This window comes from Festucalex cinctus, chromosome 3 (genome assembly GCF_051991245.1).
Source record: "Festucalex cinctus isolate MCC-2025b chromosome 3, RoL_Fcin_1.0, whole genome shotgun sequence".
Classification (NCBI taxonomy): domain Eukaryota; kingdom Metazoa; phylum Chordata; class Actinopteri; order Syngnathiformes; family Syngnathidae; genus Festucalex; species Festucalex cinctus.
This window is the reverse complement of record NC_135413.1, coordinates 20,996,103-21,019,592: the sequence shown is the minus strand read 5'-3', so window position 1 is coordinate 21,019,592 and position 23,490 is coordinate 20,996,103. Positions and strand designations below refer to the sequence as shown.

At 39.4% G+C, this 23,490-nt stretch overlaps 1 protein-coding gene across 23 annotated transcripts in view; it reads left to right on the top strand.

The window, feature by feature from the left end:
* The window catches only part of mical3a (microtubule associated monooxygenase, calponin and LIM domain containing 3a), a 78,213-nt gene that overhangs the window by 31,666 nt on the left and 23,057 nt on the right, over positions 1-23,490 (top strand). For 9 of the 23 annotated variants that reach the window (XM_077516601.1, XM_077516600.1, XM_077516604.1 and 6 more), the window contains 24 exons: positions 998-1,255; positions 1,338-1,453; positions 1,803-1,929; positions 2,380-2,473; positions 3,929-4,076; positions 5,272-5,468; positions 5,587-5,705; positions 5,788-5,850; positions 6,121-6,300; positions 6,958-7,053; positions 7,311-7,394; positions 10,077-10,190; positions 14,009-14,116; positions 14,420-14,606; positions 15,785-15,885; positions 16,016-16,109; positions 18,815-19,010; positions 19,892-20,109; positions 20,353-20,445; positions 20,895-21,047; positions 21,467-21,529; positions 23,031-23,105; positions 23,199-23,312; positions 23,406-23,488. In XM_077516601.1, the coding sequence (XP_077372727.1) occupies positions 998-1,255; positions 1,338-1,453; positions 1,803-1,929; positions 2,380-2,473; positions 3,929-4,076; positions 5,272-5,468; positions 5,587-5,705; positions 5,788-5,850; positions 6,121-6,300; positions 6,958-7,053; positions 7,311-7,394; positions 10,077-10,190; positions 14,009-14,116; positions 14,420-14,606; positions 15,785-15,885; positions 16,016-16,109; positions 18,815-19,010; positions 19,892-20,109; positions 20,353-20,445; positions 20,895-21,047; positions 21,467-21,529; positions 23,031-23,105; positions 23,199-23,312; positions 23,406-23,488 (3,081 nt within the window). Of the gene's footprint in view, positions 1-997; positions 1,256-1,337; positions 1,454-1,802; positions 1,930-2,379; positions 2,474-3,928; positions 4,077-5,271; positions 5,469-5,586; positions 5,706-5,787; positions 5,851-6,120; positions 6,301-6,957; positions 7,054-7,310; positions 7,395-10,076; positions 10,191-10,550; positions 10,614-10,792; positions 10,907-11,075; positions 11,181-11,339; positions 11,454-11,854; positions 11,954-14,008; positions 14,117-14,419; positions 14,607-15,784; positions 15,886-16,015; positions 16,110-18,814; positions 19,011-19,891; positions 20,110-20,352; positions 20,446-20,894; positions 21,048-21,466; positions 21,530-23,030; positions 23,106-23,198; positions 23,313-23,405; positions 23,489-23,490 lie in introns of all 23 variants that reach the window. The other 14 variants (XM_077516621.1, XM_077516602.1, XM_077516606.1 and 11 more) reach the window with 14 other exon arrangements.

Sequence of the window (23,490 nt, the reverse complement as noted above, 5' to 3'; positions counted from 1 at the left end):
CCTAGAAGCCACCTTAAAAGGTGTGTTTAAAAAAAATAAATAAATAAATAAAAAATCACAAAAAAATACCTTAGCATTCTAAAATTCAAAATATTTGTGGCGTGTAATTTCTAACGCTGGATGCAAGTGTAAAAATCCATAGCCACATAGAAACAGAGGAAGTCTAACTCATTTTAGCAAAGTTAAAACAATGACTCTGCTTCACGGAAAGGGAGAAAAGGGAAGAAGGAAAATGTTGGCAGGAGAGAAGCGAGGCCACATAATTCTGTCAAAATATATCAACTGACAACCTCCACTGACCTTCCACCAATTCCAGCCATGCATTAGAAATCCAGAGAGCTTGAAGCCGGAAGAATGCACCTCTTACCGCCTGCGATGAAAGCAGGTCACTCCCAAAGTATGCAAGGATTTAATGCTACATGTTTGAGGGACTTGTGAAGAAATCGTGGTTCAGTGTCTTGCTCAAGGACACTTTGATGTGGTCACCAGGGGTGAGGATCGAACCCACAACGGATGGGAGACGATCACTCTACCAGTGAGCCACGCCGCCCCCATGTGGTAGCATGAAGCGGTATCTGCAGGTCATAGATGTTATACCTCCAGGAAGTCGCATCCAAACACTACGAACCATTGTCAGAAGGTTTATCAGTGTAACGTGAAGAGTGTGGAGAAGTTAGCAGCAGATAAGCCAGTGCACCAGGAAAGGTGCAGAGGGCTGTAACAATGCAATAATCCAGCAGAAGGGTCACTCTCTGCTACTGTAGCGCAAGGAGGAACAGGAAGAGGTCTAACAGACCCCGAGTTAATTGACCACGAGCATGAAACCTTATGCTTTTTCCCCTATGTGTTTTTTTTTTTTTTTTTTTTTTTTTTTTTTGTAATATAAACAGGGTAGTACCCACGCCATCATTAGACCAATGCATTTAGTAACTGGAAGAAAACCCAAATTTGCTGTTATTTCATAATTGTCCACTTCCTTTTTTGTTCCCTTTTGTAGGACTATGCGGATACAGAACTGCTGCTTTCCAGAGCAAACGTGGATCAGGCTGCCCTCTTGTCTTACGCCTGTGAGGCGGCCGATTTCTCAACCAACCACCAGTTGCCCACTCTGGATTTTGCCATCAACCACTACGGCCAACCTGATGTCGCCATGTTTGACTTCACCTGCATGTACGCATCGGAGAGTGCCGCCATGGTGCGCCAGCGCAATGGCCACCAACTGCTGGTGGCCTTGGTGGGAGACAGCCTGTTGGAGGTGAGTGGTCTAAACAGCGCTGCTCATTTGTGTTTGCTGTTCTGTGGCCACATTTGGTAGTTAAATGTGCTGCTGTCTCCAGCCATTTTGGCCCATGGGTACTGGCATTGCCCGAGGTTTCCTGGCAGCTATGGACTCGGGCTGGATGGTGAAGAGCTGGGCTCAGGGAAAACAGCCATTAGAAGTGCTGTCTGAAAGGTGAGTGTGTGGAAACAGTGATGCAGCCACGCCAAACTCAACTCAAGCTCATGTGTGCATGCTCTCACGTCATTCCTCTTCAAACACACCCCTTTAATCTTTGAGTGGTTTACTCGGAAATGTGCCTGTATGTGATTTGAACCGTCAGTCACACCTTTCTTATTGCTAATAGGATAAGAGGATCGAAATGGAATGTGACTCTACAGTAGCCGTTAGCACACTTACATAACAAAGTTAATATGGTTGTAATATGGCCTGTTTCCATGGTTAGGCCTTACTTGAAATAATCTGTGCATCGGATTAGTAATCAAGTTGATTAGTTGGTTTGAAACCTCTGCTCTACACTCAGGGAGAGTATTTATCGTCTGCTGCCGCAGACCACGCCGGAAAATGTCAGCAAGAACTTCAGTCACTACAGCGTGGATCCCACTACACGTTACCCCAATATTAGCCTTAACTTCCTCAAACCCAGCCAGGTGAGTCTGACAACCAACACATATCTTTTGTTACTGTTTACCAAGAAAAATCTATTGAATCACAAAAAAATAAATTAAAAAAAGAGGCTACAAAATGAGATTTACCTCCAAAGTCCAGTGAGATTGCATACAAGAGCTTTTATCCCCAAATTTTCCTTAAATAAATATTGAACCACCAGGTAGGTCTGTTTATTTGTTGTTTGTAGTATTCAATCAATCAAAAACTTTACTGTATTTTTATAGCACCTTTTATACAATAAAATGCAACTCAACATGTTGACCAATTAAAACATCCATAGTGCAAGAAAATGCGTCAGTCAAAATGAGCATAATCTTAAAAAATATGTTGGTATTCTTGAATCATTCTCATATATGTCATATGAGTGAGTACGGGTGTGAATGTATAATAGAGAGAACTTGTAAAATAATGCAGGCGTGGTTTATTTGCAGGTAAGGCACCTCATAGACACGGGAAAGTCGACAGAGATGCGCATTGAAATGGAGAATGTGATCAACTCATCAACACCAAAGTTGACCAGGAATGGTTTGTACTTTCTTCATGTTCTATATGCATCAAATGCTTTTACCTACCAAAATGCATTATTCACTGTCATAATTTATTAGTAAAGTTTTTATTTGTTTATTTATCTTTGTTGCTGTAATTATGTAACACTGGACTATTTCCACTGTAGACAATTGCCTGCTTGACAAGCAGTTGCAAGGTAACACACAGTCTGAATGCATGATATTGCTCTTCAGGGATTAATTGATTTAACAAGTTTGTGGTTTTCTACTTTATGATCAAAGATTAGCAACATTTTAACTGATTGAACACATAAATACTTTTATGTTGTACTAACTTGGCCATTGACTGATTACAATATGTTCAACTTATATAGTTACAGCACTTGAGTTCTGCATCCTCTCCTAACCGTTTCATTTGCATCCCATATCGTCTTTATGGCAGTGAACACGACCCCTCATGGTTCATTACATTTCCTGATGGACTGGTTTATATTGGTACCAACATGGTTGATGAAGTTATGGATGATAACCCTTAATGAGCAACGAGTCTCTCCACAGCCTCAGCCTGACCGAGGCCATAAGATTATAGTCTAGCAGGAGATGCATTATATGGTCAAAATTATTTGGACACCTAGATGTTAGTAACTCGAAAAAATATGACTATGATTAGTACCCCACTTAGGGCTGGGCGATAGGTCTATCAGTTTATTGTGCATGTGTTGTTATTTTTTTGTTTATTCAAAATAAAATAAAAATACAAAATGTCAAATGGTTTAAAGGGGTAAAGGCAAACTAGAATAAAACACAACTATCCAAAGAAAAAATACAACTCAAAATATCTGGTACAAAAATGAATTTTCAAACAATGTATGTGCACTAGGTGTGTACATTGTAATGTAAATGTGTAATGTTTACATCCATGCTCCCCTAGCAATGCTCTAAATGCGTTATTTGTGATTGATGTAAAGATAAAACACAAAAGCAGTAGCGTTGATAGATACATTAACCGTCATTCACTGTTCATACAATGTAAGTTTAGCATCTCAAAAACCTCATCAACTAATACTTTATTTATTTATTTATTTATTTATTTATTTTTTGACACCTAATTTAACTGGTTAGTGGTCTTATTGTTGTACACTAAACTTAACTTGTGCAACCCTTCCTCGAAGGACCTGTCTCTGTGTACCAAAGCAAAGTCATGCTGGTACATGAAAGGGCCCTTCCCAAATTGTTCCCACTAAGTTGTAGGCATGTTTTTCACATTCTTTAGGGACACTATGTGGTGTAGTCCAAATCTTTATACAGTAGTTGTAGCGTATGCATTATTTAATTATGAGGTGTCTCCAAATCATTTTCCATATAGTATATTTGCAGTTCTCCCCAAAAATAATGGTTATTGTCATACATGTTTGATCCATGTTCTCTTTTACTTCATGAGATAATGCAATACGTAATCTTCCTGTCTATTCAGAATCCATAGCTCGATCCAGTAAACTTCTCAATTGGTGCCAGAGACAAACGGAAGGATACCGAAATGTTTGCGTCAAAGACCTCACCATGTCATGGAAGAGCGGTCTGGCCTTGTGTGCACTCATTCACAGATACAGGCCAGATCTCATGTAAGTATCTGAATTGCGCCCATGCACAACTTAGAAACAAAGGATTACAACTTGGCACAGTATCTTCATTTTGAAAAGACTCCCAACTATGTATTCTGACTGTGTTAGTTTACATTGCTTAAAGTTCATAGTTTTGTTTGGTTTGAATGGCCTGTTGTGTTCATGTTGTTGCCTATGGTGTTTATTCTCTGGTTTGGACCTTACCTTTTTGTTGTGCATCGTTGTTAATGAAGTGACAGATGCTGCTTATAATGGACTACTTGAGGGTGCGTTCCTCGTTAATCGGACTCACACGCGTATGCACACAGAACTATAATGTAGTGTGATGGGTCTCTTCAGGCAGCATAGCAGTTAATGCTAGTTAGCTCTTAGTGTCATCACAGCCGCTTTAGGGTTGGAAGTTAGAAAGTTTACATGTACACGTGAAATAGGATGTTAAAAGTGGTTTGAGAGAGTCCACTCAGTGCTTGATATGGGATGTACTAATGTTTTTAAGTGGAAGGTTTACCGTAATATCAGTGACTCATGGAAATGCATTTTCAGCTTACGCTAATGAAATTTACGGTTAACTGAGTCCTACCCAGAAATTATCATCAGAATCTGTATTATTGTGCATATTTGCATCAAACTATAAGCTGCTCCAGAGTGTGTCACACTAGTTAATAAGTGTATAATGAAGAATTTAAAAACATACATACTGTAAGTTGCTCCAGATGATGTCGCATTTTATTTCCTAAAACCCAAGACTAAGAATAGCCCAAATCCCCGTTCCTTGTTCGTAAATATGCACTCACTGGTTCACTCTTCAAACTCTTCTATTCAAATGTGCTGTTCAGTTATTTCACAGTGCCCCAAAAAAAGACAGCTGGCCTTTTCCATTGTATGTTCCATTGTTAACATGGAGTTTTCAGACATGTACAAGTTTGTGGTTTGGTGAAAACAATGTTTAACTGCCTTTGTTTTAAGTTGGAAACTTGAACTGGAAATGGCATTAATCAGACCAAAAGCCCATTGTTTGTGCAGCTGCTTGTTTTGGAATTTGCTGCCACTATCTAGTGATTGTAACTACATTTTTTTGCTCACAATTTGTGACAAAAAACAATTAGGTCAAACATTGACAAATATCTCAATTGACAAATTTACAAGCTTTATTAGCTTTTGTCATTGTTGATGCTTCCTTTTTCACTACCCTCAGTGACTTTGACACTCTGGATGAGCGAGACCAGGAAAAGAACAACCAGTTGGGTTTTGACGTGGCAGAGCGGGAATTTGGTATCTCACCCTGCATGACTGGGAAGGAAATGTCTTCAGTGGTGGAACCTGACAAACTTTCAATGGTCATGTACCTCAGCCAGTTCTATGAGATGTTTAAGGACACAGTGCCACCTGGAGGTGAGAGACTGAGATTGAACTGATGTGTCACCATTTAGAACGTAATCACCTGCAATTCTAGGCGTGTGCGTGTGTGTGTGTTTGTTAACAATTTTATCCTCATTGTTTTCTGTTTCAGATAATCAAAATCTGAGTCCAGAAGACAAGGCTGCTCTTATGGCAAGCACCAAATCGCCCATTTCCTTCCTGAGCAAGCTTGGACAGAGTATAGCAATCTCAAGGAAACGTAACCCCAAGGTCAGAGTTGGAACCTAAATATCTGAATATGAAATAGATATTGTTGCAGCTGGGGTAATAACATATGATATTTCATCAACAGGACAAAAAAGAGAAGGATGTTGACAATTTGGGGAAGAGGAGAAAAACTAGCCAGCCTGAAGACGTGAGTTCTTTTGACAAATGTGGTGCTTTTGTCTCATTTTGAGAAGACGCATCGTGTAAAAACAAACAAACAAAAAAAAGCAACTAAATAAATAAACATCTTGTATTGCTTATACTCAAATGTTCATGGAAATCTTGTAATATTTGGAACCAGAAGATTGAGGTGTGAATGCGCCTTGTTGGTGGCCTTTTGAGTAATGCCAACATCTGGATATTAGGTGTCTGTATACCTCATGACAAAAACAAAACAAATTTGTAATTTATTTCTTAGGAGGAAGCATCCAAGGCCGGTCGAGAGGACAGACAGGCCACTGTCCCTGCTCTGCTGTCAGAGAAGAAGATGGACTCTGCTGCTGCAGGGAACAACAATAAAGTCAAGGTTATGGCTACCCAGCTGCTTGCCAAGTTTGAGGAAAACGCTCCCTCACAGGGCTCAGGACTGAAAAGACAGGTATTTATACTAGAGTTTGTGGATTTTTCATTCCTATGTTGAATATTTTGCTGAAGAAGTAAGACTGGACCTTTTAGTCTGATGACGGAGGTGGTGTAGGCGGTTGTCTTAATGAGATGCGCTCCAGAATGGACATTGGTCAGGCAGACTATTGTTCCTGTTGCATGTAGGCGACCTCACCGTGCTGGGCTCAGAGGGCTGATATACACAGCTCTGTGCCTTTGTGGGAACGAGAGGGTTATCGCTACACTGGGCAGCATTGTTGAAGCAGAAAAGAACCGCTCTCAACTCATGCACGTTTAGAATACATCATCTACAATATGTCAAAACCGTTTGACTGTGCCTATTGTACATGTTATAATATAGCATGGCTGATGCTGATGCCTGCAATCTCACTTTTCCTTTTTTTATTCCTCTTGTCAATATGCTTAATGATGGCAATATTGTGAATGTGCAATTCTTTAGAATGGTCCTCTCACAACTTTTGTTTTCTTAATTTTGAACACATAATGGATGTTCCATTCATGCATCCATGCGTCACCTTTTTGTGTGCTTCTCTCTCCTGTTCTCCTCCCATCATGGATTGTTCCATGACGGCTTGCATGCCTTTTTCCGCCATTGCCGACCGCTATTCCTCATCTTTACGCAACCACAAAGGGGGACTCTCTGCCCAATCTGGACTGTATTTTGCACCCATCCCCACCCAAACCCCTCGAGCCAATGCGCCTAGCACCTGTACCAGCTTGGAGAAAGGTAAAAAGTGGAACTTCCCTCTTAGTTTTGACACTCCCTGAGACTCATCAACTAACAATACTCCCCTGTCTCGTCTCATAGTTGCATTAAACTAGACTTGAAGTTGTGTGAGCCACTCTGTAGTTACGTTGGAAATCTCTGGTATTACTCACGGAACTACTAAACCAAGTGATTGGATATTTGATGTGTGGTGTTAACAAAGAAAAAAAAAACGAATGTGAGAGTCTTTCCCGCTTGCCTCTCCTGTCCTGGTTCAGAGACGCACACAGCAGCAGGAGCAGCTGAGCATTCGCTACAAAGAAAAGATCAAGTGTCAGACGCTGCCCAACAGAGGGGAGCAGGTATGATTAGTGGTCCTGCTCTCGTAGTTCTCCATCCCCCAACCCTTTCAAATCCCAAAAGTTACACCGTGTCCTAGACACACTGGACAAATGAGTAGCAAATGATGAAAATGTGGGAACCTGGTGTAATTTTCCCCTATTTTTGCTCAAAATAATTACATATATATATGTAAGAATTAAGTAAATCCAAATCTTTTTTTTTTCTTTTTTTCAGTGCAGTGAATTGGTTTGCAAAAGGGAAGCTTAAATCATTTGCTCCCAAAAACGTATAAATATGTTCTATTTTAAATGTTTTAAGTGTCCCAAAGACGTATTTATACGTTTTTTGTTGTTGGTTTTTTTAAATGTTTTTTTTATTTTATTTTTTATGTTAGAGCATACGGAAGGCTTTGATGCAGCCTCTCAACGGCAAAGAAGGGTTGAAGAAAAGAAATGGTAGTTATTACACAAGCGGCCAGCAGGTGGCAGCAGACTATAAGCGATCAACCAGGGCCATGTTGAAAAAACCCTCAAAATTCTTAATAGATGTGTGAATAATGATGAAACCTAGCTATATTCTAATGCTAATTGTTGCAAAATCGAAACAGATAGAAATATACCTTTTTTTTTCCCCTGATGAAAAAACAGAATTTAATCTTACTTTTGGTAGCTTCCATGTTTTTATAGCAATAGAACACAATATTCTGTGGGCCTTGCCAAATCAGTCAAAATCAAGCAAAACAGCCGGGAGTGAAGGGGATTGCTTCAGTGAAAGTGGCTGGGAGTCAATGAGTTAAGTTGAAGTAGAACAGATTTCATGTATCTTATTCAGTAAATATATATCAGAAGCCATACAGTAATAAATACAGTTATCTTCCCATACTGCTTGGATATTGATTAATTTGCTCAAATACACACGAGCGCGAAATTAGGGATAGTGGCAATTATTCAAATTAAGCGCTATAAACTGCCTGTTTGCTGTTGTCTTACCAAAAAAAAATAAAAAAATACCGGTAGTTGGAATGTTGTTTTAACAGCTAGGCTCAGGCCATTTTTTTTTTTAAATTTTTAACAGAATAGATATTTACGATAATATTTTTTTTCTTCGCTGTTTTCATTTACAACCTTTTTCAGCAACACCTTTTGGGGGGAAAAAAAAAAGAGGAGTTTACAGTTTCTTCTACAAAAGAAACTAAAATCATGGCAGTTTCCCCTCTTCAGTGCATTAGTTATTGAACACATTAATTTGAAAAGTCATCAGTGCCAAAATTCTTTGCTGCCTTAAAACTCCATGCCAAGAATTCCCACAAGCTCTCCAATTAAAGCGACGACATAGGCCGTTGCGCCAAAATCCGACCCCTCAGAACGTGTTATACGATAGCCACTGGAGGGAACACCACATTGGTCCTGAGCATCTACGTCATTGGGTTCAAAAGTTCAGATCAAAAGGTGTCCTCCATATAGAAATAGGTGGGATGGGTACAGTGTCACATGTTCCTAGCAGAGGGAGACTGCCTGGATGATAGTTGAGGTTAACATTGTATTTGGATTTCCACAAGTTTATCATTTTCGATTATTAGCTTTAGCCAATATGGGTCGCTTATTGGCCATAATTTGGGGCATGTAAAAATGACTGTTATGGCCGTTTTCTAAAGCAGGACGGTCTCAAGACTTCAGTAAACATTGACCTGGAAAGTCTAATGGAAAAGAGCAATAGGTTTTTGTTTAGCGGAAACTTTAGAGTCACCCAGTGCTGCACCTAAAAATAGAGTAGTATAGTTTTAAGACTGCATTTTTTTTTTTTTTTCCTAAAAATTTCTTTGCCTTTTAGTTTTAGCCTTAGATTCTGTTTTCACTTCCATTGATTTAAAGTAGGGGTGTGAATTGCCTAGTACCTGACGATTCGATTCGTATCACGATTCACAGGTCACGATTCGATTCGATACCGATTAATCCCGATACGAATGGTCACGATTCGATACCGATTAATCCCGATACGAATTTATAAGTCGATTGTTGCGATTTTTTTCCATTCAAATTTAGAAAATACTATCAGTAAATTTGTACATGTACACTGTAAGATTTGTATGAATATATTTATCTAAAACTTGAGGCTTATAACCGTGAGCCACTGTACACAAACGGTTTGCAATCTGTTTCACATTTGAACAGCATTAAAATAAAAATATTAAGGCTTAATGTGCCGTTCATATAACATTCTTACATGCTCAAGGTGTGAATCCTAAAAAAAAAAAAAAAAAAATCGATTCTGCCGATTATTGAATCGATTCGAGAATCGCGCGATGTAGTATCGCGATATATCGCCGAATCGATTTTTTTTAACACCCCTAATTTAAAGCATACAATGCAATTTATTATTTTTTTATTCTTGCGTTCTAAACCCTCAGCTAAACTTTCTAGATGTTTATCTGCTTACAGTTCATATGTCTGCTGCTGTTGGTGTGTGCGCGCGTGTGTGTTTCTGTCCACATGGATGTCATGGAAGTGGTGAAACTAATCAATAGCTTTGGGAACCCACGCTAAGGCCTTTAATCAACTGAAATAATTAGTTTGTGATGAGTTGTTAAATGCTGTAGTTCACTGTTAAATGGTATTGATGAGAAGCAAGAAGCTAATTTAGTCATCTAGTCGTCATCGTCCTCATCATCTTGATGCTGAATCTGCTGTTCCTCGTCCCTCAAGGCCAGAAGTGTTGCAGACCAAGCAGCCAACTCGGGCTCTCGGAGCTGCCCAAAGAAAACCATTCTGCTCCTTTCTTCCTCCTCCTCCACTTCTTCGCTCTCTCTCCACACTGAGGTGACACACATTCTGCTGCTTTTGTCCATTTGTAGTTGCCACAAATCCTCGGTAGACCCATCTGCCAACTTTTCAACTTGTCGAAGCCTCTTGTCAGTTTAGACGTGACTAAACTCTTTGGTGTGCACATTTTTTGTGTAGTTCTAGAATAGTGCGCTCATGCTTTCTTTCCTGTCACCATATGAAGTCATTATGTTGCAGCATAAATAGATAAATACAAATACATACATGTTTTGGGTAAACATTGATCATCAATCACAATCATGATGTATACTGAAATAACACACATGGCTCATTTTGTGAAACTATCTGCTTAATGGAAACTAGTATTCATTCAGTCAAATTATCTTTGCCTTGAAGCATTTGGGTGTCACTTCGGACGAAGAGGAGCTTGAATACTACGAGAAACCTGTGAATTATGGGGTAAAATTACTGCTTGGATACACACATTTTCTTCTTTTTTTTTTTTTTTTTTTTTTTTTTTTTGTGAGACCAGATATGAGACCAGAACTTTTGTGATAAGATAAAGATGTGTTCAGTGACCAAGTACATGGTGAATTGTAGGCCATTGGTGTCGGGTTTTAATGGCGTTTCATGCGCAGGAGTGGAAGCCTTTGCACCTGAACGATCCAGGACCTATCCATGTACCTGGTATACAGGAGAGGGCTGATCGCCTTTTCTCCAAATTTAAGGGTAAAAAAGACAAGCCACCAAAGGTGAACACTTTGCATGGCTGTGCTGTGACTATCAAACTAAATTTTCAAGTGTACGATAACTCAAGATGCGCAATGCTTTGATTCTAAAAGATCTTGGATGCTGTTTACAGTGTAGTATTTGCACATTCTAATCCTCTAATTCACCCTTTCAACTTTCTTATCTCTGAAGCCTAAGAAAAAGCCATCCCGTTTCTTTTTAGAGCAGTGGTATTTGTCTCGTGGCATCTCTGAGCACCCGAGCTCGTCACCCTCCTCGTCTGAATCTTGTAGAAAGGTTAGCTCTTTTTTTTTGTGCAACCGCAATGAAACACGTTGCATTTTAACACAAAATATTTTAAGTGATCGTAGAAAATGGCTGAAAAAGCAAAAACTAATTTAAAATGTTCTTGAATGGAATCATGCATTGGTTATTGGTTATTGCATTCCCCTGCAGAATCCAGCAAAGTCTTTGTGTTCCGCTGTCCCAGTGCCCTTATATGTACTTAGTATTCAGGAGAGGGCCGAGCAACTTGCTTCTCAATTGGAAGGCAAGTCTACTGGACCGAAGGTGAAACGTCATTATCTACATTTATGGATTTAAATTTTCTTTGTTATTGATGCACATTTACACATTTTGTGGAACAGTTTCTTAGGGAGAGTTGCCTTTGCTTTTGAGTAGACTGTGCCAGTATACTGATCTTAGGTTGGTTACACATTCATGTCATTATTATATAGCTTTTGTGTAATCGTTTTTAGAAGGTCATTTTTTTCTGCACTGTTGAGCAAATAAATGCAGTACGTAGTTGCTTAGATAAGACTATACGGTATTAGAAAGTAAAATTGTTCCAGTTGAGTTGAAGAACACGCTATACAAGATAACCATCTGGGATCTAAACAGGTCCCAGATTAATCTGGAAATTCACTACTTAAACAGAAATGTTTTCATTTCTTCCCCCAATTGTCATGGAGCCTAAGAAAAAACCTTCCCGTTTTTTCATGGAACAATGGCACCTGGCCCGAACCCAAAGTGCCACTGGGTCTTCTGTTTCTTCTGACAACTTAAGACAGGTAGCTGGTAATGGCTTTGAAGAAGAAATGTAGTGTGTATTGACGCTAACACGCACTATACCCCGTGTTCTGTCAAGGAATTATGTCTCAGTTCTTTGAAAATTACCATGGTCTGCTTGTGATATATATTGACTAATTAGCAACATTGTATTTTTTGCTTGAGTCTTTAATCAATCATCTAATATTGTACCGTCCTGTTGCAGATATTTGTGTGTGCGTGTATGCGTTTTAACTGAAAAGATAAAAATAATATTGCTTTAAACTCTTAATAGTTTCATTTATTTCTTAAAGGAAGCCTGGCAGCATCCCAAGCTGACAACTGCCACAGACAAGAACATTCATTCACACATTGTACTGCCAGCACAAAGGCTGAATAAAACTTGAAAAGAGTTTTCAGCTGCACGCAGCTCTGTGCCCGCATTTGTTGTGCATCTTTATCAGGGTTCATGCAACCTAAAGCCTCAGGATATTGCTGTCCCTGAAGTGAGATATCTTATTCGCAAAACTCTTGACATTTTCTTTTTGAAAGAAGTAGTTTTAGGAGCCAGCAGGGTGCGAGGGATCAATGATCATCCTCTTATCCTTAGCAGACGGAAAAAAGTTCACACACTATCATTCTAAAAGAAGCTCCATAGACACCTCTACTGAGTGAGCTGTCTCCCCTTGATGGCTGCAGGGCCTTTCTCTAAGGACATGCAAACATTGACGAACTGGGTAACCTCTTGCTTGACTTCACACCAGTCTTCTCAGCACATTTAATATTATTTTGTAATATTACAGACACTTGAACATTTTTTCAGTTGAAGTCCTACAACAAACTTTCTCTTACTTTTAATTTGCTGTTTGATTGGCAGGAAATTAGTCATGGCTGCGATGGACGCTGGCGTCTGCTGGTTGCTGTCATGTATCAAAATAGCAAGGCAATTGTAACATACATTTGCACATACCAGCTCGACGTAGAATTCTACATGAAGACATTTTGTGATTAAAAATCATTTGGTCATTCCCATTCGTAGTGAATTTGTTGTAGTCTTCAATAGCAGTGCAGTAATACAGAAACTCTAGTAACTGAGTTAACACATTTAAAACCACTATGATTTGATGTCTTCGCTCATTTCTTTATTTGTAAGCATTCATTAAGCAGTTATCCCAGGGGTGTCAAACTCATGTTAGCTCAGGGGCCGCATGGAGGAAAATATATTACCAAGGGGGTCGCATCGGGAAAAAAACTGTATATAACTTAAAAACAATTGCCGCCATTTTCATGGACCGGCCCTAAATTATGGAGCTCAACTGTCATCATATTGTTCCGAAAAATAATATGAATACAAATGGAACGCGGCAACACTTTGCTGGTATACGTCCCGGATGTGTTAAATCTACCTGCTTTGCAGATATATATTGTTCCCAGAATGCATTGCGTGGCGCAGTTAATGACGTTATAAGGACGCTGATCCTTGTTATATCTGTGTAAATTGTGTTATATTTAACACATTTATGTCGGTCTATGATTTAAAATAATAATAATAGTAATAATAATAATAATAATAATAAACGTAAACAAACCGTAACTTTAAGTTGTGTGTAAAATAATGACGATTCATTGCTCATCTGAGGACTGCTTGTGAACGTACAAATTTATTATGTTTAGATTGTGGACGGCTGATTAATTAGTCCGACTTTACAATTTGATTTGATTTTTTTACTTTACAAAGTCACCTCGCGGGCCGGAATAAACCCCTTTGCGGGCCGGAATAAACCCCTTTGCGGGCCTGATCCGGCCCACGGGCCGTATGTTTGGCACCTCTGAGTTATCCTATTTCGATATTTCTTTACTTTGATTAGTTAGTGTTTGGACATGGTTGCCAGCACACCTAAACCACTAATAATTGTGTTTTTTACTGGGAGCATTACAGTTAGTTACACCATTGCTTGCATGTCCCTGTTTCTGTTGTGCTGTTTCTGTCCTGCCTCCGCATTTGCATCCCCTTTTTCATGTTGTCTTCATTTTCCTGCATCACTTTTTTCTGTTTCTCCTTGTAATACTTTTCATAGCACTATGTAAGGATGTACACAGGGGGCGTTAGCTCATTGGCTGAGCAGATAGCCAATCAGCTTCAATCACAGGAAGAGCCCAAACGATTACCTGAGAAAAGAGATTTGGTAAGCTTGCTGTGCCCGTGATCAAAAGCACGTGACTGCATAGATCTGTCTTTAATCTGCAGTAGTGAGTCATTTGTTGCTGCAATAATAAACGCGTATTCAACAAGTATCAGCAGTCTGTCATAGTGCTGTGTTTGTGCCTCCTGTTGGATAGTAATGAATAATGAGATTTGAATTTACACTTTGTGTCAGCACATTTCTGAAGTGGCTGGGTGTGTGAGTTCGGGCCTTGATATCGTATCTAACCTCCCTCTGGTGCTTAAACTTTGCCTGTTACTGATGTGTTCCAATTTCTTTCCACAGGGCTCCCTCAGAAAAGAATTCCCCGTCAATATCGGAGGCAGCGACGTTTGCTATTTCTGTCTGAAGCGAGTGTATGTGATGGAGAGACTGAGCGCAGAAGGCAAATTCTTCCATCGCAGCTGCTTCAAGTGTGACTACTGTGGCACCACACTCCGACTGTCCTCCTATGCTTTTGACGTTGAAGATGGTAAGGCTAAACCCGATGAGTCCAATTTATGATCTCCTGTGCCTGCATCTTCTCTGGGCACTTCGGTCTCCTCCCACATTCCAAAGACATGCATGGCAGGTTAATTGGGCGCTGCGAATTGTCCCTAGGTGTCTTCTGGGTTTAGTCAGCAAACAGAGCCATGATTGGTCGATGACTCGATACCTATTCCTTCAGCACAGGTGATCTCATCTTCAGTCAACACAACAGCAAGTGGAAAAATTTGTTTTTGAAGGTATTAATTGTACATGAAAAATAATAGTTATCACATTGTTTTGATTATAGAAATACAAAATCTTCTTACTGTTGAAAGTCGGTCAATGAGTCAAGTATCCCTTTAAGGGAAAAAGTCATTTATTCAAGCTTCTTTTTCATTGAGATTTGCCGTTTGCGCAGACATTTTGCACATGTGGAATATTGCTACAGTTGTGTGCTTTCACACACCGACATCCTTTCCTAGCATTATGACATTCCCTTTAACACAGGTGCTTCCCTGCATCTACTGTGCACTATACTGTTTGCTTCCATTCAACTTGTAAGGTGTAATAATGGGTGAAACATTAACCCAAAGGCACCTGTGCACTGTTTGTAAAAGCAGGCATTGTTTGTGTGCCTCCCAGTGGTAACATGACATTTGATGCACAGTAGGCCCCTTTATCCATATTTTTTTGTGCACCTTTTAACTTAATTTAGTAGAATATAGTGAAAATAAATCCCCAAAAAAGACCATCATAAGAGGCTGGCAGGGTGCCTGTATTTGCTTGCGTATTTGTTTTGTGCCCTGTCTATTTCTTTTTGGTGAGTTTTAATGAGGCACAGCAGCAAAACCGCATGTCATGTTACTTGAATCCTCAAGCAGGCCCTTTACTTGCCCTTACTCTTTGCTCATTTTGAGTCACTTAGGCCCATTTTGAAAAGCAAGCTGGTGGCTATCATCCCTGACCATGTTTAAGACATACCTCATTGTGCTAGATGCACGAATAGCAGCACATGGTGCATTTGATGCCAAATTTTGATTTACTTCTTGTGTCTCTTCTCCCCGGTCCCAAATGGCAAACATTATCTACTGAGGAGCAACAGAAAGCCTGTCGGTTGTGCATGACAGTCTTACTTGAGTGTACATTTTATTTGAATGCGCATTTGTACATTTTTATCTGCAGGTAAATTTTACTGCAAGCCACACTACTGTTATCGTCTATCTGGCTATGGTCAAAGAAAGAGACCCGCACCTTCTCCCTCCCCAGCTCCAACTACACCTAAGGTATTTAATTCATTCGAATTGTTTAGGTAAAAAGTGAAGAAAAACGTTTTTGTAGTTTAATGGAAACATAATATCTTGTAACACTCTGGCTTGAGGCGTATATCAACCATTAATTTCTCAACCTTCAAAGGAGAACCAGGAGTCCCCAACTCCTGTGGCGATGGTGGATGCCCCCGGAAGGGCGATGGCAGTGGCAGGCCCCTCAACCGATATCCGGCCCTCAGGTACCCAACTTTCCTCTCATGCATTGGCCGTTGTGCCCTGCCACGTGGGCATGGCCGTGGGTTGCGGAGTCTCTCTGCGTTCCGTCTGCCGCACACTTTCTTGGACGTGCCACCAGGTGGCACACAATCCCCTTGACTCTCCCTTCCTGTGTAGCTACTGCATCTATCTCCTCTGCTGTTTCACCATCAATGCCCTGCTCAACTTCTTCTAGCATGGCCCTCCTCTCCCCGTTTTAGTTTCCTTCTCTCCTTTCTTATCTTCCCAACTAACTTCCATGGGACTACATAGGTTAAGCTTTCGCATGTTCTCCTGTGATCGATTGTATTGACTCTATGCTTGCAGAGTGTTTGTGTAAATAGTGTGATTCTTTGCCTCAGTAAATGATTTATTTCTTTAAGATGCATCATTTGTGATGTATCTGCAGCCATTATTTTTTATATATATATATATATATTTGCACAAGCAGCAGATGCACAGTGAATGGTGCATCTTAAACTACTACTTTTTTTCTTGGCTTGAAAATCAATGAGTTGAATAATTTTCTTGAGTAACCTCTCAAGGCACAAATGTTAAATAAATGTAAAAAATAATTATATAATCCTAGCGCCTTTTGGCAGCAAGGCACACTCTTTTGGCATGCCTGTGTTTTAATCAAGAGCCTCTTTCCAGATTTTTTTTGTGAATGTATCCACTAGTGGCCTGTGACTGCTCACCTTTAGCTCTCCTGTGTGACGTGTTTCTCTTAGAGCCTGCTCGCTAATGTCTCTCTGTGGAACAGTAGCACCCTTTTACTATAACCTATCAACCTACTAGACGACCGCAGTAGACGTACTTCACTGTGACCAAGTGCCTGTTTCAGTGCTTTTGTGAGCTTTACCTTTACCCCACCTTTCAGAGCATCTTAAAACTACTAGCTGGGCTGCTGGGCTTTGTTTAGTGGCTGCAATTGGACCTTCTCTACTACCATCTTCTCCTGTAAACACCAACCTCTCTTTAATTTGTGTAGCACTCTCAGCATAGTGTTTATAAACAATAGTTTGATGTTTAGTGCAGAGTAGAGTATTTGGACTCATAGGGACTAAAGTTGGGCCTGTTTGCTGTATGTGGCTAGTACAGGTTGATCGTCGGTTTAAATAAGATAACAATATGAACTCATCCAACTGGACATCTTTTTAGAATCTGTAAAGTAATTCAAGTGTGCGTAATGAATGTATTAGCCCACTAACTCGGTAATATCTTATAACACAGCAAACGTTCCAGGATTGAGCAAATCACCGACAAGCTGGAATTTGAGGTTTCACTTTCTCTAGACATAATTTTGCTTCTGTGCAAATTTAGTTTAATCATGGTTGAATAATTATGTCAGGTATGTAGATATTACTGTAAACTGTCTTAACTTTTTACTGTCTGGATTTGTTTAGGTGACGGGGTAAACTCAATTGAAACAAACTAAGAAAATAAGAATGACGAACCAACTTCCTTAACGCAAGCCAGTTACAAAGTTACACGTTCTGTCGGTGCTCATTAAGTATTTTAAGCAGTTTTATTCCTCCTCCAATCAGTGGATGGATAACTGGCGGATCTTTAAAGTTAAACTTTAGTATGATTCACAAGTAAGAAAAATAAATCTTTTGGAGTTGCTTCTCAGGATGGGGGAAAAAGGCAAAGCACCCACCATATGCCAATGATGTGCTGTGCTGTGCTGTATATGTTTGCTGTTATTTGTATTAGAAATAATATCAAATTCAATAAATTCAGTTTTAGATTTAAATATCAGTGTCTTCTTGTCACTTTGTCTTGTATGCATATATACGTTTGTGGAGAATAGTGATATGGTAAATAGTATACTGATAACTTGTTAGAAACTGTGGGTGGATTTGTTTTGTGTGAATTTGGACACACATACTGTTCACACGCACGCACACCCCTGCACTCCCCCATGTGCACCCTTACACACAAGCCCACAATTGATGCACTCTTAAACACGAAGAGATATTTAAGAATACGCAAAAGTTGGTTGGTTTTGTTACAGCAACGTTGCTTCTTAGAACGACCAGATTGTCTGCTGATAGTCAACCCCCGCATACTCTTGCGTATTTGCATTTTCACTCTTTTTTTTTTTTCTAATATTTTGAAATATTTCTTGTTTTTGTTTTTTGGTTCCCCCAAATGCCCCTCCAGTTTCTCCCCATTTTTCAGGGAAATGTTCATCAGCATTTTTAAAAAAAAATGTCATTGGTATAAAAATGTAAAAAAAGATTTTTATAGTAATTAATAATTACAAATAGAGATGTTTGATACCACTTTTTTAAGACCTATACCAGTAAGAGTACTCAACTGTTGAGTCTTGAGCCACTGATATAGCGATACCAAGCACCGGTAACACTTGTACTTTTGATCCATAAAATTTCCCCCCAAAAAATATGACAGATCATTTTAAAGACAGACCTACACCTGTATATCCCAATGTCGTATTTTTCTCTAAATTACATGAAATTAATATCAATTTACTATTCTTCTCATTTCTATTTCCCTATTGTAAAACAGACTCAAGGACAGCCGGCACTGGTATTAGCTTGCTATTCTTAGGCCGGCCCGATACCTATCCCCTGTGAATAGCGGGAGTCGACTGTATCTTCATGCCCTTCTGAAACACTGATATTTCACATGGGGTGTCTCTCTACATTCTTCTTCTCAACCGCAGTACCGGAAGCCAATGGCCTACAGGAGCCAAGCCTAGCGAAGCGGCTACGTGGAACACCCGAGCGAATTGAGCTGGAGAACTACCGACTGTCTCTGCAAAGGGAGGAGGAGCTGGAGGAGGTGCCAGAGGAGACACTGGCAGAGCATAATCTCAGCAGTGTGCTTGATAAAGCCACAGACATCGACCTGGGCTCCAGGTAAGATAGAATACTAAAGTGCACGTTATTTTTTTCCATGAAAAGCACATTCAAATAATAATAATAATGATAATAATAATGGTAATAATGATGATAATAATAATAATAATAATAATAATAATAATAATAATAATACATTTAAAAGCATATGCTTACAAAATGCTGTAACCAAAGCATGTATAAAGTAAAATGAAGCTCAATCACAAGTATAAATACACATATACCAGCTATCATAAGATCAATCATACCAAACCAATTGAACATCCTAGGCCATGCAAAACCCCAACAATAGGAACTGACAGGGAGTGATTAAGGATGACAAAAATAATAATAATAATAATAATAATTGAATAAATTAAATGGAAACATTTTACATTTTAGCACCACATTTCTAATATTGGTGCAACCTAAAAACGAGTTGTTGCATTAGCAAAAAAAAAAAAAAAAGTAATGAGCTATAACAGAGATCTTCATGACAATCTGTTGCAAGTGAATGGCATAGAGGGGATGAGGATTACTCTCATTTGACTTTTTAATTTCAGTTATTTCAGCCATTTTGGATAGGCTACTGTTAAAAATAAGAGATCATGCGTTGATGAAGAGCATCCTTTCCCAAACCTCTTTTTCAGGTCTGCTATTGCTGGTTTGTCAGAGGAAAATGCTCTTGATTTTTTTATTTTTTTATTTATTTTATTTATTTTTTACAAGTGGAAGATGCATGACTTTCTTATAAACGTATCATTATATCATTGTTAATCTGTGTGGAACATGGATCATGTCACCCTATGTGGACTAAATGTCAATACTACTGCCAGTAGTACCATTGGAAGATGTTGAACCAACTTTGAGACAAAACACTTGCCTTACTTGCTTTGTTGCAGTAGCTCAGACTCGGACATGGAGGAGGATGACGAACAAGATGACCAGGAGGAGGTGGTGGAGGAGGAGCAGAAACTTCGCAGCCCTTCAGACCTTGGAGGAGTCCCTTGGAAGGAGGCAGTACAACTTCACGCCCAACTTCGAGGTGGCCACTGTGATATAGAGGACGAGGCTCTCGCTGAACTAGACGAGGAAGATGACGATGAAGATTCAAGTGAAGGTACAGTTGTGATTACAAATTGTGATTTATTTTTTCCCATTTGTCTCTTAACATTTGTTTTGTCAAGTCAAGACCATTCCCTAGCTGTTCTACCTTAGTTTGAAGTCTGTTTCATGTGTAATGTCTCGACATTTCTTGTCCTTAATGTGTCCTACTTTTCCCACCTTTTCCCTTCTTTTATATTTTATGTGAATTATATTTTTTTTCGGGGGCCTCTGCCTTGGTGCCTTGGCCTGCTGGCAGAGGGGGATTACTGCCCCTGGGACAGGGAGCTCCAGTCAGGCCTTTGGCTGGAGAAGTACCTCACAGACGAAGATGATGTTTGTACTTTTAAAGGTAGCAGCACAACTGCTTGTGGATGTATTTGCAGTTTCGTATGAGTTTGCCAACTCCAGCTGTTTGGTCTGCTTATTCAAGGATGGTGCCGTTTTGTCTTGTTTTTGTTGCAGTTTATTTTACACATAACTATACAATTGCTGTCTAATAGATTATTCTCATTTGTGTGGCTTCCCCTAGGCACTGAAATTATAGGTTAACATGTTAAGTTTTCTTTTTTTACCTTAATTTTCAATGTTTTGACTTTTTTGCAGTTTATGCTCATGCATGCAGCTGTGCCTCTTTTATCATCTTTATTCTAACTTCCTCTGTGCCTCTCTCTCTCTCTCTCCCCATTTTTGTCTTGTCTTTTCCTGTCCTCCTGTTTTCCCTTTTCTCTATCTTTCCCACGTGTTCTTCATCTGCATAAAAATACAACACTGAAACATACACATGACACCCTCATTCAGCCAAGAATCTACGAATTCAACAAGTCCTACAGCCTTTGGATCCTCTTGCGATTCTGGCTGTGGGGGGGAAACATGAAGACTCTGAGACCGACAGGGGTGGCCAACTGGCCTCAGCCTCCCAGCCCCTTGAGTTCACGCAGCCCTCTTCTACAGGTAAAGCACACAGAGGAGCAAAGACCAGGGAAAGTTTTGCTGGGCCCACCCTAGACAAGTCGACCTCACTGGAATAAGGATTAAAGTGTGTCTAATTACATCAGTGGAGGAGCTGCCTCCATCTGACTAACCTGACTCAGATGTTTTTACATTTGTGCAGTGTCGCATAGCTTTTTTTCCCCTGGAATGTGTTAATTATGTGCTCAACCTTTTAATTTTCCTTTTACAGTCATTGTTGTTCCTCTGGGTTGAAAAAGTTCTTCAACTCCATCCCAGTATACCACGTAACCCTCTTGTCAATGCTTTTGATTTTTCTTTGTTCTTTTATGTTCTGTTTTCTTTCCCATGTGTCCTGTTACTTTGCTGTTTCTCCCCTGACACCCATCCCCATTGAGCTGTATCTTCTGGTTTGAATGTAGCCCCTGCCCACACATCTGCCCGGCACGAAGCAGTGCGAGTCTGGTTGGATTCAATGTCTGGAGGTAGCACAGACTTACGAGGGAGCACGACATCCCGTCTATAAGACTCGTATTTCTATCGCTGTCTTCTGGCTGGCCTGTTGAAGCATGCACAAACCACACACGCTCACAAGCATGCTGGAAGGCTGCCATTCTCAAGAGTTCATTTTTCTTGCGGTCTACTCATGACCTCTTTTTCACCTTGTCTTCTCACCCTTTCAAACTCCAGGAATGTCTGTTTTCTACTTTTTGTTGTCGTTTTATTGTAACACATTGCTGATACAGCTAGCTAATATCTATTCCTGATAACTTTGTTTTATTTGCAGTGATGTAAACTTGTTTTATCACTGGTTTAAAATATTTTGTAGAAAGTTGCTCAAATTGGATCGTCCATATGAACGCACTTGTAATAAGTTGTAACTTGTAATAAGTTTCTTACAATGCCGGTTGTTTTGGGGTTCTAGTGTCATTTATAAGAAGGCTCATCTGCGATTTAATAAGTCGCTGCTTCTCCTCTAACTCAGGGATGGGCAACTTAAATAATGGAGGGGGCCAGAATTTTTCGTCAGTACTACTTTGGGGCACACAAGACTGCACACTTTCTAACTTTAGGTATGACAAAAATGGCATTTTAAGCATGGACCAAATGTGTACATGTCCTTTTTTTTTTTTTTTTTTTTTTTGTAAATCGAATCAACGTACAGAAGAAGAGTGTCTTAATATTTTAATTCTCAGAGGGAGGACACAAAATTAGTAACTAATTATCTACTTGAAAACAAATGTTTTTTACGTGTACTTTTGAGATTGGTATAATGGTAGCAACTTAAGTTGAAATCTTTCATGGCCTGCAGCATCTAAAACTAGACAGATTGAACATTTAACCTTTTCACATGAAAGACATTATTATTATTATTATTATTATTATTATTATTATTATTATTATTATTATTACGCAAGTCCAGACAAGAAGCCATAACCTGCTCTCTGTTCTTCTCTGATACACAATAGTGTTGAAGGTGCTGGTGAGTGATGTCTGTTATTACTAATAACCTTTAACTACTCAGCTCTCCAGTAGGGGCTAGCATATTTTTTATTTTCAAAAATTAATCAAGGCCAGTTGCCTATCCCTGCCCTAACTGGCTGTCGTGTCTGGGTTGCTGCTTTATTATTATTATTTTTTTTGAATATTACAAATGGAAGATGCATGACTTTCTTATAAGCTACTCTGCTTTTTGTTTCTATTTACTAACGTTAAAGTTATGTTATGTATTACATTTTCTTTTGAAACCCCACAAAGATTTATTTTGGCGCTTATTATCAGTTTAAAACAGCATTCTACATCTTGATTATAAAGTTTTTCTTTTTTCCCTGATTGGATCTTTTTCTAGTCAGCTGTAGTATGTGACTAATGGAACAGCTGTAAATAAATATAGCAAACAGACAAAAGCCAAATGTAATTTGTGTTGCCAAATGTTCTTGACCAAAAATACTTGTGGCTTATTTTATATTATTTCTGTCACCCCAGAACCATGTGAGGATGATGATCTGGACGCAGAAGCAGATAGTCCAGATATTGAACCTGGTACAGAAATGGACCAAGGTAAGTAGATGAAAGTATTATTGAATTTCTAACAATAGTTCACAAACTGAAATAATTGTAGAACCGCTTTATTAAATGGCATTTTAATTCTAGATGACATCCCCTCTGATGCTGAAGCTGAGGCACGTTTGCACCCGTCATTGCACAGTGGAGCAATTCCAGAGGACGATGAAACATCTGAAAGTGTGGGAGTGACTTCAGATACTGGTACATGCCATCAATCATTCCAAAAGACTTTGGACTTGGATGTGTTTCTTATGTGACAAATGTAGGAACATGTTTTTGGTTTGTGTAATTCAGGAGCATCCAGCACTGAACTCATACCAAAAGAAGATGATGCGGTCCTATCACCAGTCTTACCTGCAATAGAACCTGAAAGACAGGT